Here is a 16,971-nt window from a genome sequence, read left to right as displayed (position 1 = left end):
CTCACGTTGTACCCTTTAAATATATTACAATTTTGACAATTATATCTCAATAAAGCTGGGAGAGAAAAAGAGTCAAACGATAGAATCTTGCTCAGATCTTAACACCAATGTTAGCTTTTGAAAACAAGTTTGAAAGGAACTGAAATTGGCTAGAGTATTTAAAAAGTTCTGTTTAGATTTTAACTAGCCACTTTGGTTCAATTTCTACTCCTTGGCCTGATAAATGTAAGCATGCACAAGATTATGTGTCACTTAATTAGCTAAACACTAATTAGTATTTAGTTATTATTAGAAACTTAAAAATAATTACTATTTCATTATTCTGTCCTAGTGATAACGCTGCCAGTCTCTGATCCTGTCAGTATATAAACCTATCCAGTTGAATGGGCCACTTAACTTACTCTCTTACGTAGGCACTCCCTAGATTCTAATTTATTTGTTTCCCTCACTGACAGTTGCAAATTTACAAAATAAGGAATTTAGTCAATATCTTAGACTCTCTGAAAATAATCCAACTAAACCTGAATTTTATTATTAATATTATTTAAAGATTTTATTTATTTATTTGAAAGAGTAAGAAAGAGAGAGAGAGCATGACCGGGGGTGGGGGGCGCCGCAGAGGGAGAAGCAGACTCCCTGCTGAGCAGTGAGCCCAATGCAGGGCTCGATCCCAGGACTCTGGGATCATGACCTGAGCCGAAGGAAGACGCTTAATAAACCGAGCCACACAGGCACCCTCTAAACTTGAATTTTAAATTCATACTACTTCTAAATCATTTTGACTACTCATTAGGAATTTATTCTTGGTAGTCCTCTAAAATCTGGTAACTTATTCAGCAAACATTTGTTGAATGTCTACTGTATGCTAGTCAAAAATAACTAAAGCTTTTCTCAAGGGGTTCTCTCTCTGTTTAGTAGAGAGATGGCAGGTAGATATGTAAGTCTAAGGCAAGCCAAAAGAAATTGACAACTGGGCTGCTATAACAGCTCAGGGAATGGGGCCAAAGCTCAGGCCTGTGTTCAGGAAGACTTTATTAAAGAAGCATATTATAGAATATTACAGCCAGAGGGACCTTATAAAATACCAATTCCAATCCCATCATTTTACAGATAAGGGGAAAAAGAGAGAGAGAGAGAAGAGAAAAGAAAAAGCCCATTAAAGTAATAGCAATCTATCCAATATCACCTAGAGAACTGAAAAGTCTGGATGAGAAGGTAGGTCTCTGGATTTCCAGCTTTCTGCTTTTCTGATCCTGTCAGTATATAAACCTATTCAATTGAATGGAGCACTTAACTATTTATTCTCTTAAGTAGGCACTCCCTAGAGTCTATCTAATTTATTTGTTTCCTTCACTGACAGTTTCAAATTTACAAAATAAGAATTCAGTCAATGCTAGTACATTGCCACTCTGGGATTGGAAGGATTTCAAAAGGCAAAGATAAGGGAAAGAAGAGAGCGTGTTGGTAAGATCAAAGGCTGGGATATGATCAGAAGATATGTTTGGAAAACAATGTGAAACGTATCTGAGGACAAGAGTTTTAGGGGAGGAATAGGACAGGCTGCAAGCAGGGTGGGATTAGACATGGAGGACATCAAATGGCAGGAGGACATCAAATGACAGTCTAAAAGAGTTCATCTTGTTCACGAGATAATTCAATGGACACAGCAGCAGAATTTACTTAGCAAATCTCTAAGTTCCTTCAACATTGGTACTCTTATATGACACTGATGGTCTTAGAGGTTTCTAATGAATGAACAAAAGACTCTTCTGATATGAAAAAGGCCAATTAAACATAGCAAATTTATACTGGATACAATCTCCCTCTGTCAATTTTTCTTTCTCCAAAGCAGAGGGTGACAGAACAAGGACAAAAGAAGGCAAGCCACTGTGATCTGCTAATGAAAGGTGCAGTTTATGACAGCAGTGATTGAGAGATGTTTGTGATATCCCATGCCTCCAGCCTTGCTCCTGAGAATCCTCAACTTGCCAGCTCTACCCAGTGGTTGCTGAGCCAACCTGAGGCAAGGCTGAAAATCAGTGGGATCTCCTACCCTCACCAGGTGCTGGGGTCCAGGCATGGACCTACAGAGCAGTAGCTGCTCTGTGCTCCACCCCACTGCCTAGCCCTTTGTCCTATTGTCTTGTTCTCTTCTTTGGGACTGGAAATAGGCTAGAGGGAGCATATTGGATTTCCCACCAACATTCGTATAGTGCTCGAGACTAATTTCAAAGCACACCGCCCCTTTTTCATTTATCATACAGTAGAAGCAAACCTCTGTTCCACCTCACCTTCATTCAGCATAGCTCTCCTCAGTCCCCCAGAGGTTAGAGTTTGCTTCCTGTCTTTCTGGTTACCGGCTAGGTTCTAACTATAACCTTTCAATCTAGACAACTCTTGTGAAATCCTGACTTTATCACCTGCTCGATGTAAACTCTGCCTTTGCCAAGAAACTCCTACTGCATCCCACCCACTAAACCCTTATGGAATCAGTATAATCTAGAATATTTCAAAGCTGCTTGAACATCATAGCTTGACCTCTAGGACCTTCCTTTTGCAAGCCTGCTCCTCGGCAAAATGATTCCTCAAGCCCCAGCTCTGAATATTCTCGGTCTATTCTTTGCCATGCTGGTCTGCTCCTGCCAGCAGTCTGTGTCTGAGGCCATCCAGGTAATGGCAGAAGTCCCGGGAAGGACAAACTGAGTGCACCAGCTTTAACCACTTGTAAGAAGTTTGTGAAATACCCTGTGCTATACAGTCAGCATTTTCCGAAGTGAGAGAAGAGTCACCACTTCTCAGAGATGGATGACAATTTGCCTTCCTGGGCTTTGAAATCAAGGTCTGAATACAGGACTGTTGACTGCTCTCCATCCTCCCACTCTGGCATAGATACTCATCAGGAAAAATGATTTTTCAGGAAATAAATGTAGGGTGGACTTTTGAAATAGTGAAAAAAAACCCTGTGAATCATTTATCACTCTTCTTTTAATTCTTATTTAGAAAAAAGTGAAACAATAAAATATTAAAGCCCTTTAAACAGAGTGATACACAAATTTAATTTTCACTGAGCACCTCCTCTGAGCCAGGCGCTGTGTGAGGTTTCTTCCACGCATTACCTCACGTGGCTCTTACCTGAGTGCGTGCTATTTTCACGTCCAGGTTAGATATCAGGGAACTGAGCCTTGGTAAGATAAGCAATTTACCCACAGTCACAGCCATCCGAGAAAGGGTTCCTACTACACCTCTAACTCCCAAACCTGTGTACCCAATCAGTAAGCCATTCAATTGGCCCATTTTTATTTAAAAAAAAAAACAAAAAACAAAAAAAAACCACTTTAAAATTATACGTTTGAGGGACTAAATATACAAAGAATATGTATTGTTTTTATAAGTTAAAAGAAAAAGGAAAAATAAAGACCAAATTCCTTCTGAAAGTTTATTGTTAATTTAAGACCAATTTAAAAAACCAAAGTTGCTGTTCACTGTGAATCTGATAATTCAATTGGGGAACATTATCAGAACCTTCTAAATAGAAAATTTCCATCCACTGCCTCCATAAACACATGCTGAATATCCACAAAGTGGCAGACACTGTTCTAGGAACTGAGGATACAGAGATAAGCAAGAGAACTATGGTTCCTGCCCTTGAGGATCACACAGATAAGCTGGAAAGACAATCATTCTATGTATGTAAACAGAGTAATAGGACTAGTGTGATGACACGGAGACAGAAGGGTGTAAAAGTAGGGGAAACCTAGCTCAGCTAGGGACAAGGGAAGACCCCTCAGGAGCCAGAGAAAGGGGGTGGAGAAGGGGACTGAGAGTGCTCCATGTAGAGAAGAGCATGCACCAAAGACTAGGGCAGAGAGAAGAAACTGAAGGAAGTTCAGAGTGGTTCAACCTACCACCGAGCGAGACAAAGGAGGGAGCAACGCTTAGGACTAGAAAGGCAGGCAGAGGCCAGACCCTGTAGGACACCAATAGCCATATTGAAGACTATACCTAAGAGCAATGGGAAGTCAATTTAAGCAAAAAAGAGAGACTTAGTCAGATTTTAGTTCGATAAGTATCAATCTGGCTGCAGAGTGAAGAGTAGATCAGAGTAGGAGTAAGGTTGAGGTAGAGCTATATTAGCAAAGGACTGCTGTAGTCCAGGTATTAGGCGATGATGAGCTGGGCTAGGGTGACAGATGCGGGAAAGAAGAGTCGATATTCATGAGGCAGAATGGACAGAACTTGATGGGTGACTAAATGGTGATTTCAGCTCTGAGGTAATTCTAAATTGTAGAAGGTGGAAGATGCTCTGTACTTAATTAAAGCAGTCATTTAGCTGGGAAAAAAGAATCACCTCTAAAAACATATTCCAACAAGGAAAAGAAACTTACTGCTCTCAAGCTGTTATTATCATTTATACATTAGTACCTGAGTTCCAGCCATACATAACTCACCTGGTTACCAACCAATAATAGGTGTTCTCCGAGAAGAAAGTCTTTCAGCATGTCTTCCATCACTATCATGTGCTAGAGAAAAAAAAAACCTAGAAGTTAATTGTGTTTTGTATAATTAAGATGAAATATAAAGTTAATAAAGACATTGTCATGCCAGGTAAGTAAAGCATCTAGCGTTCCAGTTCAAGACGGCAGCGTAGGAAGATCCTGAACTCACCTCCTCCCGTGGACATGCAGACTGTACAGCAACATACGAAAAAATTTCCTCTTAGAAAAATCTAAAAGCTAGCTGACTGATGGCTATGCAAATGAGAAGAAAACCATCAGAGCAGGTAGGAGAGGCTGAGACATAGTCTCCCCACAAACCTCACCCCTAGTGCCGCATCCTATAACTGGGAAGGAACTCAAAACCTGGAGCTTCTCCCGGAGGAATGAAGGGTTCAAACCCCACATTGAGCATCCCAACTTTTAAGACATACACTTGAGAGATGAGCCCCCAAAACATCTAATTTTGAAAACCAACAGGGCTCACATCCTGAGACCCACAAGACTCTAGTGATCCGAGACACTGACCTGCCCCAGGGCCCAGCTCAGAGGCAGCTGACTGTGCCCAGACTTAAAGTGAAGGAAGCGCACCTGCTTACGTCAAAGCATTGGCCTGAGGGACAGGCATCTAATTTAACACATGCATGTAGAAGCCTGATGGAACACTCTCTGGGGATGGAGATTGGCAGGTGCTATCTTTGTGCTCTCCCTTTGCTGTGATTCGGAGCACCAGAATCTCCTGGAAAAGACCTTTTATGTTTGTCTGGTGCCTCAATTTCTCCGGCTGCCACCTAGGAGTCACCTCTTGATCACCTGGCTCTGGAGGCCAGGGGAGCCTGCACTCCTGGTCCCATACGACTATGATAATCAGTGTCACCCAGAAAAGAGTTCATACTTCTGTCTGGCACCTTGATTTTTGCAACTGCTGCCAAAAGATACCTCTACATCGCCTAGCTCTGGTGGCCAGTGGGGCTTACACTTGTGGGTCCCACAGTACTGTAACCAAAGGACAAAGAGTTCTTAAACAGCTACCACCCCCAGGGCACAGCAATAGGCAACAAACCCAGGAGCTCAGTCTTTCAATGAAGGAGGGCTATAAGCTAATCATCATGACTGGGGCCAGAGGGGCAGAATTTACTTAAACATGCATCTTGGGTCTAGCTCTAATCCTTTCTAGAGACCTCAGAGGGCAGATGGTATCTTTGTGCTCCCCCTCTATCATGCTCCAAAGCACTAATGTATCCTAGAGGGGAGATTTAAACATACCATGTGTCCTGGTTTGTATGTCTGGTGCCCTGTAATACTCTGTAGATGCTCCTTAATCACATGGTGGCTAGGGAGGCTTGTATTTCTGGGTCCCAGGGGGCTGTGGCAATCGTAAAGATGGCTCTTGGCAGGCTACCAGCCCAGGACACTGCAGAGACAGTGGCCTGAGGCAGAGTCCTCAGTCTTCTGTGAAGGAGGCCTCTTTGCTTGTCCTGGAGCTTCAGCCAGGAGCAAGCTTCAGGTCTGGCATACACTGAAAGGCCTATGGAGCACTCTCAAGGAATACAGACTGTGGAAGCCATCTTGGCTCTCTTTCTCTCTCGGCCTTGTTCCAGTTCGTCAGTATCACCCAGAAAAGGGCTTATACACTTGTCTGGAGCCCCGATCTCTGTGGCTGTCACCCAGTGGACACCTCCAGATCACCTAGTTTTTGCGGTCAGTGGGGCTTACACTTGTGATACACAGGACTGTATTTGCACATTTTTAAAAGCTGACACCTGAGGATGTGGTTTCCAGTCAGCCCAAATCTAAGTGCTGAGATCCTCCCATATGAGACACGGAAATCTTGGCGCATCCTCAATTACTAGGAACTATTAAAAATATAATGGGCAGCATGGACAAGCACAAAGATTTAAGAGACAATCAAGAGCTAACGCAGGGTTGAATGACAAGGTTCATCTGCATGAGGCCACTCTTGAAAGACTGGGAGAAGGAGTCATCTCACATACTGTATAGAAATCAACAGAGTCAAACAAAATGAAATAAGAGAGGATATGTTCCAAATGGAAGAACAAGATAAAACCTCAGAGACAAAACTTTAATAAAATGAGTTAAGTAACTCATCTGATAAAGAGTTCAAAGTAATGGTCATAAAGATGCTCACCAAACTGAGAAGAATGGATGGATGCAGTAAGAACTTCAATAAAGAAATAGAAAATATTAAAACAAAAAAGTGTCAAACAGAAGTCACAATGTTGAAGAATACAATATCTGAACTAAAAAGGTTCAACAACAGACCAGATGAAGCAAAAGAAAGGATCACTCAACTCAAAGACCAGGCAGTGGAACTAACCCAATCAAACCATCAAAAAGAAAAAAGAATTACAAAAAGTAAAGATAGTTTAAGGGACTTAAGGGACAACATCGAATGGACTAACATTTGCACCACATGGCCCCAGGAAGGAGAAGAGAGAGAGGAAGAGGCAGAAATTTTATTTGAAAATATAATGGCTGAAAACTTTCCTAATTCAGGGAAGGAAACAGACATCCAGATGCAGAAATCCCAGCAATTCCAAATAAAAGGAACCTAAAGAGACCTACACCATGACACGTTATAATTAAAATGTCAAAAGTAAAAGACAAGAAGAGAATATTAAAAGCAGCAAGAGAAAAAACAACTTGTTACATACAAGGGAACACACACAAGGCAATCAGTAGAGTTTTCAGCAGTAACGTTGCATGCCAGTAGGGAGTGGTATGATATATTTCAAGGACTGAAAAAAACCTTGCCAACCAAGAATACTCTACCTGGCAAAGTTATCACTCTGAAGTGAAAAACAGATAAAGAGTTTTCCAGATAAGCTAAAGCTAAATGAGTCATCACCACTAACCCAACCTTACAAGAAATGTTACAAGGACTTTAAACTGAAAAGAAAGGGTGCTAATTAGTATTAAGAACACATACGAAAATAAATCTCACTGGAAAGGTAAATGTATAGTAAAGATAGTGGATTAATTACTCATAAAGATAGTATGAAGATTAAAAGCCAAAAGTAGTAAAATAGCTATAATCATAATAATTAGTTAAGGGATATGCAAGATAAAAAATGTAAGATGTGACAGTAAAAACATAAAACACAAAGGGGATGAGCAAGAATGTTGAGATTTACAACAAGATTAAACTTAAGTTGTTATCAACTTAAAATAGTCTGTTGCAGATATATTATATGTAAGACTTATGGTCACTACAAAGAAATAACCTATAGCATATTCATAAAAAATAAAAAGAGAATATAAACATAACATTAAAGAAAGCCAACAAACCACAAAAAGAGAGAAAGAAAAGAAGAAACAGAGAAGAACCACAAAAAGAGCCAGAAAACAATTAACAAAATGACAATAAACACATGCCTATTAATAATTACTCTGAATGTAAATGGCCTAAATTTTCCAATCAAAAGACATAGAGTGGTGAAATGGATAAAATACCAAGACTCATCTATAAGCTGTCTACAAGAGATTCATTTTAGATGTAAAAATACACAGACTCAAAGTGAAGAGATGAGAAAAGATATTTCGTGCAAGTGGAAACCAAAAGAAAGTGGAAGTAGCTGTACTCATAGAAAGCATATTACTAGTAAGGAAATTGAGCCTTTAATCAAAAAGCTCTCAACAAATGAAAGTCCAGTCCAGACGGCTCTACTAGTGAATTCCACCAAACATTCAGAGAAGAATTAATACCAGTCCTTCTCAAACAATTCCAAAAAATAGAAGGGAATGCTTCAGAACCAGCATTATCCTGATACCAAAACCAGACAAGGAAGAAAAATTACAGGTCAATATCCTTAATGAACATAGATGGAAAAACCCTCAATGAAATATTAGCAAGCCATAATTTAACAATACATTAAAAGAATCATACACTATGATCAAGTGGGAATTACTGCAGGGATGCAAGGATGGTTCAACATCTGCAAATCGGTCAATGTGATATACCACATTAACAAAGTGAAGGATAAAAATCACAATCATTGCAACAGATGCAGAAAAAGCATCTGACAAAATTCAACATCCATTTATGACTAAAAAAAAAACCCTCTCGAGGGGCGTCTGGGTGGCACAGCGGTTAAGCGTCTATCTTCGGCTCAGGGAGTGATCCCGGCGTTGTGGGATCGAGCCCCACATCAGGCTCCTCCGCTATAAGCCTGCTTCTTCCTCTCCCACTCCCCCTGCTTGTGTTCCCTCTCTCGCTGGCTGTCTCTATCTCTGTCAAATAAATAAATAAATAACCTTTAAAAAAAAAAAAAAAAACCTTCTCGAAATAGCAGTATAGAGGGAATATACCTCAACATAATAAAGGTCATATATGACAAGCCCACAGCTAACATCACACTCAATGGTAAAAAGCTCAAAGCTTTTCCTCTAAGATCAGGAACAAGACAAGGATGCCCACTCTTGCCACTTTTATTCAACACAGTACCAGAGAAATTAGGCAAGAAAAAAAAAAGGAATTTGGAAAGGAAGAAGTAAACCTGTCACTATTTGCAGATGGCATGGGATTAGTATATAGAAAACCCTAAAGACACTATCAGAAAGCTGTTAGAATAAACAAATTCAGCAAAGTTGAAAGTTACAAAATCAATACCAAAAAAATCTGTTGTTTTTCTATACACTAGTAATGAACCATCAGAAAGAGAAATTAAGAACACAATCCCACTTACAATTGCATGAACAAGAATAAAATACCTGTGAATAAATTTAAGGAAGTGAAAGACCTGTTATTGAAAACTACAAGACATTAATGAAAGAAACTGAAGACACAAATAAATGGAAAGATATTCCATGTTCATGAATTAGAATAATTAATGGTGTTAAAATGTCATACTACCAGAGTAATCTATGTATTTGATGAAATCCCTATCAAAATTTCAGTGGCATTTTTCACAGAAATGGAACAAACAATCCTAAAATGTATATGGAATCGTAAAAGATCCTAAATAGTCAAAAAGTCATGAGAAAGAAGAACAAAGTTGAAAGCATCACATTTTCTGATTTCAAACTGTATTACAAAGCTATAGGAATTTAAAAAAAGCTATAGTAATCAATAAAAAAGCTGCAGTAATTTAAAAAAGCTATAGTAATCATCAAATTATAATATTGGCAGAAAAAACAGAGAAATAAATCCATGGAACATAATAGAGACCCTAGAAATAAACCCATATGCATCAATGGTCAATTAATTTATGACAAAGGAGTCAAGAATGAAGAAAACAATGGAGAAAAGATAGTCTCTTCAATAAATGGTGTTGGGAAAATGGACAGTCACGTGCAAAAGAATGAAACTGGATCACTATCTTCCACCATACACAAATATTAACACAAAATATATTAAAGACTTGAACGTTAGACTCTGAAACCATAAAACTCCTAGAAGAAAACATAGGTGGTAAGTTCTGTGACATAGGTCTTAGTGATGATTTTAGAATCTGACACCAAAAGCACAAGCAATGAAAGCAAATTTAAACAAGTAGCACTCCATCCAACCAAGCAGCTTCTGCCTAGTGCAGGAAACTATCAACAGAATGAAAAGGCAACCTAGTGAATGGGAGAAAATATTTGCAAATCGTGTATCTGATAAGGGGCTAATATTCAAAACATGTAAAGAACTCATATACCTCAACAGTAAAAAAACCAAACAGTCCAAGTAAAAAATGGGCAGAGGATCTGAATTGACACGTTTGCTAGGAGGACTTACAGAAGACCAGTGGGTACATGGAAAAGTGCTCTACATCACAGTCATCAGAGAAATGTAAATCAAAAGCATAGTAAGATGTCACCTCCCATCTGTTAGAATGGTTATTATAAAAAAGACTAGAAATAACAAGTGTTGGTGAGGATGTGAAGATAAGGGAAACTTTGTGTATTGTTGCTGGAATGTAAATTGATGTAGCCACTACGAAAATCAGTATAGAGGTTCCTCAAAAAATTAAAAATAGAACTACCATATGATCCAGCAATTCCACTTCTGGGTATTCTTTTGAAGAAAATGAAAACACAAATTTGAAAGGATATTTGCACCCCCACATTTACTGCACCATTATTTATAATAGCCAAGGTATGGAAACAACCTACATGTCTACTGATGGATGAATGGATAAAGAAGATGTGGCATATATATACACAATGGAATATTATTCAGCCATAAAAAGAATGAAATCTTGTCACTGTAACAACCCCTTGAGGGCATTATGCTAAGTGAAAAAAGTCAGACAGAGAAAGACAAATACTGTATGATCTCTTATATATGGAATCTAAAAAATATGTGTGTATATTTGTAATATGTAAACAACATATATATATATAACATATATATACTAAAAAAGTAAAATATCCCAGCTCATAGATATAGAAAACATATTGGTGGTTGCTAGAGGCTGGAGGTAGGGGTGGGAAAAATGGGTAAATTGTTTTTATTTTTGATTTTAGTTTAAATAAATTTAATAAAAAGAAAGTAAAACATCTTTTGTAATAGAAAATACTTAAACAATTTGATTTTTTTAAAAAACAAAAATTAATGCTGTGGTTGTAAGTTATATAACCAGTTAGGTTACTGGTACTTAAAACTGAAGTAGTCCACTTAAGCAAGACTAAGCCACTCACAATTACTTCACAGAGTTTTCATAATTTAACTCAAATATATCTTAGCTATTGCTTTATGTAGGGTTGGCTTATAATTAAATTAGTACTTGCTAATAATGTAAATGTACATATGCTTTCCAAAATAACTGGAGATTTCCATGGAACATTTTACACTAACTTGGTCTTAACTATTACCTTCAAAGGATGTATAACTTCAGAGTTAGAAATATAGTCTTTAGCTTCCACATTTTTTATTTGAATTAGGACACAATATAATAAAAGAACAAGATTAAAGTTGTTCACAATAGCCACAAAGGAAATTACATTGCTCTTTTATATCTGGAAAAATAGGACAACCATAAGTAGGTCACGAAGGCTCATGGGGGGGGGGGTTGGGGGAAGAAAGATATCCCAGAACAATTAATATTCCTATTTCTTTCTCTTGGTTTTCTGTATCAAAACAGTAAACAGCCTCATAAGGACTGAAGTTATTGAAGCTCCCTATTTGTGGAAAATGCAAATTAACTGTTTGCATTTAATACATGCTACAGATATTTTTCTAGTTTGTTATTTGCTTTTCTTTTTTTAACTTGTTTTATGGATTTTTTTTGACATCTCAGACATTTTTTTTAACTTGTCAAATTAAGCTGTACTTTCTTTCAGAGCTTTTCTTAGAAAAACAAAGTTTTTTCTTTCCTTCAAAAACATGAGTATTTCCTAATGTTTATCTTTGTAGTTTTTTTTAAATGCTTTCAGATACACCACTGAGTTAGAGTTTTAACAAAGCTCAAAGTAGAATGGGCTTGTCAATTTATTGTCCACTCTGCAACACTTATAAGACTCAAAAGAGACATTGTTAATAATAATGGAAACAAATGTAAAAAAAACTATTTTAGGGACTATCTTAAGCAAGCCAATGTGTATGGTTACCCTACTTAAAAGGGAGTCCTAGAACACCCCATTATTCTGGATTCTAGTGATAATGAGGTCTGGAGACCTCTTCCTTCTAACTAAGATGAAAAGTCAGTGCCAATTTCCAGACAACATTTAAGTCTTCCAGTAACAAAGGGGCTAATCTGCATGAGAAATAGATAGGAGAGTTGGAACAAGCACCTGCAAAGTCAGATAAAAAAGCAATGTAAATACTGAAAAATAATTTAAACTATAGTTGTATTCTTCTATACTGTACTCATGTTCTCCTACATCACGCCCTCATTCCATCTAACCAGATTATTCAAATCAACAAACATTAGCTAAGGCTAAGGTCACTGCCTACATAATTCTTCTCTTAACCTCTTGGCCCACTTGAGTACCACAGACAATTTTTTTTTTTTAAGATTTTATTTATTTATTTGAGAGAGTGAGAGAGAGAAAGGGAGAGGGAGAAGGAGCAGAGGGAGGGGCAGAGGGAGAAGTGACCCCCCACTGAGGGGGGTGGCTCCATCCCAGGACTCCAGGATCATGACCTGAGCTGAAGGCAGACAGACGCTTGACCAACTGAGCTACCCAGGCGCCCCAACCACAATTTCTTAAAAGTTTCCTCTTCCAGTTAATTGTCCATCACTTCTGAATCCCTCCTACCTCTCTAATAATTTCTTTCCATAATCTTTTAGGTTGGATCTTCTTATAGCAATTCCTTAGACAGTGATTTCCCCCATGTTCCTTCATTTGGTCTCTCCCAGTACCTTTTTACATGCTCTCCTCTGGGGTTAATGTTTAGGGCAGAGTAGCTCAGGCCTACTTGTACATGAGCGCCCACCCAAGGGCAAGGGAGGGCTGTGTGAGACTTGGGTATCCACATGTCTGTGCTTGAAGAGCTCCTTCGGACTACTCTCCCTAAATCCTCTCATCCATTCCATTGCTTCAGCTACCAATTCTATGCTGATCTTCAATAGTAAAACTTTCCTCCTCAACTCCAGCCTCATATTCTGAGTGACAATCAAATAATGTTTCCCAGTCTCTTCAACCTCAACGTATCCAAAACTTGTCTCACTATTTTCTTCTCAACTTCATTCTTTATCCTGCATGTTTTATCCCCATTAATAGCATCATTATTCCCTACCACCTGACCAAACCTCTACTATCATCTTCCTGCATACTTCACTCCTCCCTTACCAAGAGCTGGTTAAACACCAAGTCTAAGCTATCCAGCCACCCAAAAGTCAACAGTATCTATCCCTTCCTTTCTATACCCGGTTTTCATTTAGGTTTTTACATCTCTGGCCTAGATTTTTTATCAGCCAATTTGGCTTCTCTAACTTCAGTCTCTGCTTGAGGCAATGTGCTCTTTACATAACTGACAATCACTAGTTTGTTCAAAATCATGTCACTTCTTTTTTCAAAATTCCTTAAATGACTCTTAATACCTTAGAAACAAAGGTTCATCCTTCCTTCCTTTTTTTTTCCTAAAGTCTGCTTATTTATTTATTTATTGAGGTATAATTGACATTATAATGTTAAATTAGTTTCAGTTGTACAATATAATTCAACATTTATATATACTGTGAAATGATCACCACCACCTGCCACTTTGCAAAGCTGGTACAATATTATTAATTATATTCCCCTTGCTGTACATTACATCCCCATGACTTCTTTAATTTATAACTGCAAGTCTGTATTTCTTAATTCCCTTCACCAATTTAGCCTTCCCCCAGGACCCCCCCTTCTTATCTTCTTGATTTAGTCTTGGCCTCATCTCCTGTCACTCTCCTCCAACATTATATTCAGTCAAAAATTTAGAATAATTTTCTCTTTTCTGTTTTCTTTTCCATCAGACTATGTGCTCCCTGAGGGAGAATCTTGGCTTTTATCTTACACATAGTTCCACTGACTCTACCCACCGCCTAAACACATTAGCTATGTGTCCTCTCCACTGTATCCCCAGTGTCACCCCCTTTGTTCAGAACCTTTATAACTTGTACTTAGAGTACTTCAACAGCCCACTAACAAGTCTCTCTCTGCCTTGGTTCCAACTCATAGACAACATTAAAGAGTGAATGCAAAGTTAGCAAGTGGAAAGGTGCTTAACATCTTTCAATGGCTTCCTCACTTCTTCTGAATAGCATCCAGATTCCTTAATTAGCCAGGCCAAGATGCTCTGACCCTTTCCTAACCCATTGGCCTCATCTCTTGTCACTCTTGCATTTGTAACCTCAGCTCTGCGCCCGTGATAATTAATTATATGTGGCTTCCTAAATGAACTACTCTGTCACACAGCCAAGTCTCTGCAAATGCTAGTCTCTCTGCCTGAGAGAGTCAACTTTGCCTGGTTAACTCATTTTCCATGATCATTCCAATCTGGGACCATCATCTCATCAGTGCTACCACAGTGACCTGTGTGTACTTCCATCACACTGTACAGTAATCATGTGTACTATCTTGTCTTTCTCCCCTGACAGACCTAGGCAACTTGAGTCCTGGAGCTACACAAGTGTATGTGTGTATGTGTGCGTATTTTAATCTCTTTATCCAAATACCTTAGAACAAGGCTTGATACATGGTAGATATTTTAAACATTTTTTAGATCTAAAGTTCCTCGGGGTTAAGAGGCTATTACTTTCTCTTTACTCCAATTTCTCCTTACTACTGTAAGTATAACATTCTTTAATGACAGATTTAATAAAATAATACTCCACATTATGAACATTCAAAACCTTACTCCTTCTTTAGCAATCCACTCAACACATACTTGCTCAATATTCACTATATGCCAAGCACATGCTATTTGCTGAAGACTCAAAATAAAGAAAAACAGACTTTACTTTAGTGGTGTAGAAAACACATTTAAAAAATTGATTTCAATACCACGTGGCAAGGGGACCACAGAACATAGAAGAGGATGGTACAGAAGCCCCTAAATATTCAAGACACATGAAAAGACTATTGTTTCAGAAGAAAGTACAGACTAAAAGGAAATCATAACATAAGCAACAAAAGCAAATGTAATCCAAAGCCACGGTTCCTTGAATTGGTACAGCTAAAATTTTTCATTAGTGGTTAATTCATAATGCTTTATGAAGCAAAGGTACATCTGGAGACAGGCTACAGCAAGTCCCTCAGGGCCGCTGTGTAAAGTTCACAGCAGCCCTGCGGTCCTCAATGTCTATGTCACAAACACCATGGCAACAGACACTGTGTTCAAGGGCACAATGGCCTTCCCTGCTACTGAATTTCCTACGTTCTCAAATGCTGGGAGGTCTTTTCAACCTTTGCTACCATGGGGTTTTTCAAATTGTCACTTACAACAAAGTTTCCTGGTTCTCTTTTATTCCTTTCCACTACACGGACAGAATGTGATACCATCAGTGCTTGGGAATAGTCTATTTTCCTTACAATCGTGTCTTTTGTCTTTCTTTGATAGGCAAGATTCTTTTCCTTCTTTGTATCTTAAAAGTAACTTTATTGGGGCGCCTGGGTAGCGCAGTCGTTAAAGCGTCTGCCTTCGGCTCAGGGCGTGATCCTGGCGTACCAGGATCGAGTCCCACATCGGGCTCCTCTGCTATGAGCCTGCTTCTTCCTCTCCCACTCCCCCTGCTGTGTTCCCTCTCTCGCTGGCTGTCTCTCTCTGTCAAATAAATAAATAAATAAATAAATAAATAAATAGTAACTTTATTGTCTGCTCATTTGTCCACTGCTTGTGTAAGAGCATTAATGCTCTGGAAGAGAAGTAAAACCTAATTAGTTAATGGGCTATAGAATGACACAAAACAAATCCAGTTTATGTCTGTGCCTATGTCATAGGTGGTAATTACAGTTTTGACAGATTTTAAAATACTGAGTCAAAATTTTTATTGAGAAAGAAGAATTTGTCCAGATACCTTCTATACTGTTAATATAATATAGGGATATAAATTATGGTACTTCCGAACAGCAAGTATGATTGGGAAATGGCAGATAAAAAACTTAATTTTTCTAACTCCTTAATACAGTAAAAATAGTAAGAAGTGGGGCGCCTGGGTGGTGTAGTCAGTTGTGTCCAACTCTTGGTTTTAGCTCAGGTCATGATCTCAGGGTCATGAGACAGAGCCCCAGGTGGGGCCTGGCACTCAGCGAGGAGTCTGCTTGGGATTCTCTCTCCCTATCCCTCTACTCCCTTAACTCATGTGTTCTCTCTCTTTCTCTGAAAGTAAATAAATAAGTCTTTAAAAAAAAAACAGTAAGTAGAAGGTCTTCTAACATAATGTAAGGTTATTATTTACATTCAGATTAGGGACCAAATACTAGAGAAAAATTAAAGTATGTTTCTTTTTATAAAATAAATATGTAACCACTTAACATAAAATCTGGAAAAGAAAAAACTTACATTATAGGTAATTTTCTCTGGAAAACATTCCTATTAAAGTGAACATCTATAGTAAAGCTTTCTGGGTATATACTCGTTTATGTGTCTGAGTGGAAGGTCCATAATTATTGGTTAGTTTACAAGTGAGAAATTATCTATCTTCCTCCCTTAAAAAGGAAAAAAGAGGAAAAGTAAAGAATAGAAAAATACGAGGAATTTTCAGGAAATGGAAAGGAATATGAAGAAAAGAATGCACAGGACACATCCTCTCTGAACTACTGAAATAATTGAACAGGAATGCAAAAGAGAGGATGAGTATTAGTTCATTTCGTTTTTAATTTAATGATATATTCACTTTATTTACTTGGAGTCTAGCGCATGTGCACATATAAAATATATTATGCTCATCACAGTAGCAACTCTTCCAATTTTCAAGTGTCCTGGGAAAGAATTTAAAAGTTTACAACGAGTTAATAAAAGATGTTTCAACACCTCATTTGGCATCATCTGAATTTAACTTAGCAAATTACAAAAATAATTAAACACTGGTTTCACTGCGGAGTTAATTAC

At 38.2% G+C, this 16,971-nt stretch overlaps 1 protein-coding gene across 1 annotated transcript in view; it reads right to left on the bottom strand.

Annotated features, from left to right (window-relative positions):
• Positions 1-16,971, bottom strand: part of VWA8 (von Willebrand factor A domain containing 8) — a 336,899-nt gene that overhangs the window by 182,949 nt on the left and 136,979 nt on the right. The window contains exon 20 of the mRNA XM_040623208.1: positions 4,449-4,520. Coding sequence (XP_040479142.1) covers positions 4,449-4,520 — 72 coding nt within the window. The remainder of the gene's footprint in view (positions 1-4,448; positions 4,521-16,971) is intronic.

This window comes from Ursus maritimus, unplaced genomic scaffold (assembly GCF_017311325.1).
Source record: "Ursus maritimus isolate PB19 unplaced genomic scaffold, ASM1731132v1 scaffold_10, whole genome shotgun sequence".
NCBI classification, from domain to species: Eukaryota; Metazoa; Chordata; class Mammalia; order Carnivora; family Ursidae; genus Ursus; species Ursus maritimus.
The sequence above is the reverse complement of the archived record's forward strand: the minus strand, read 5'-3'. Positions and strand labels throughout refer to the sequence as shown.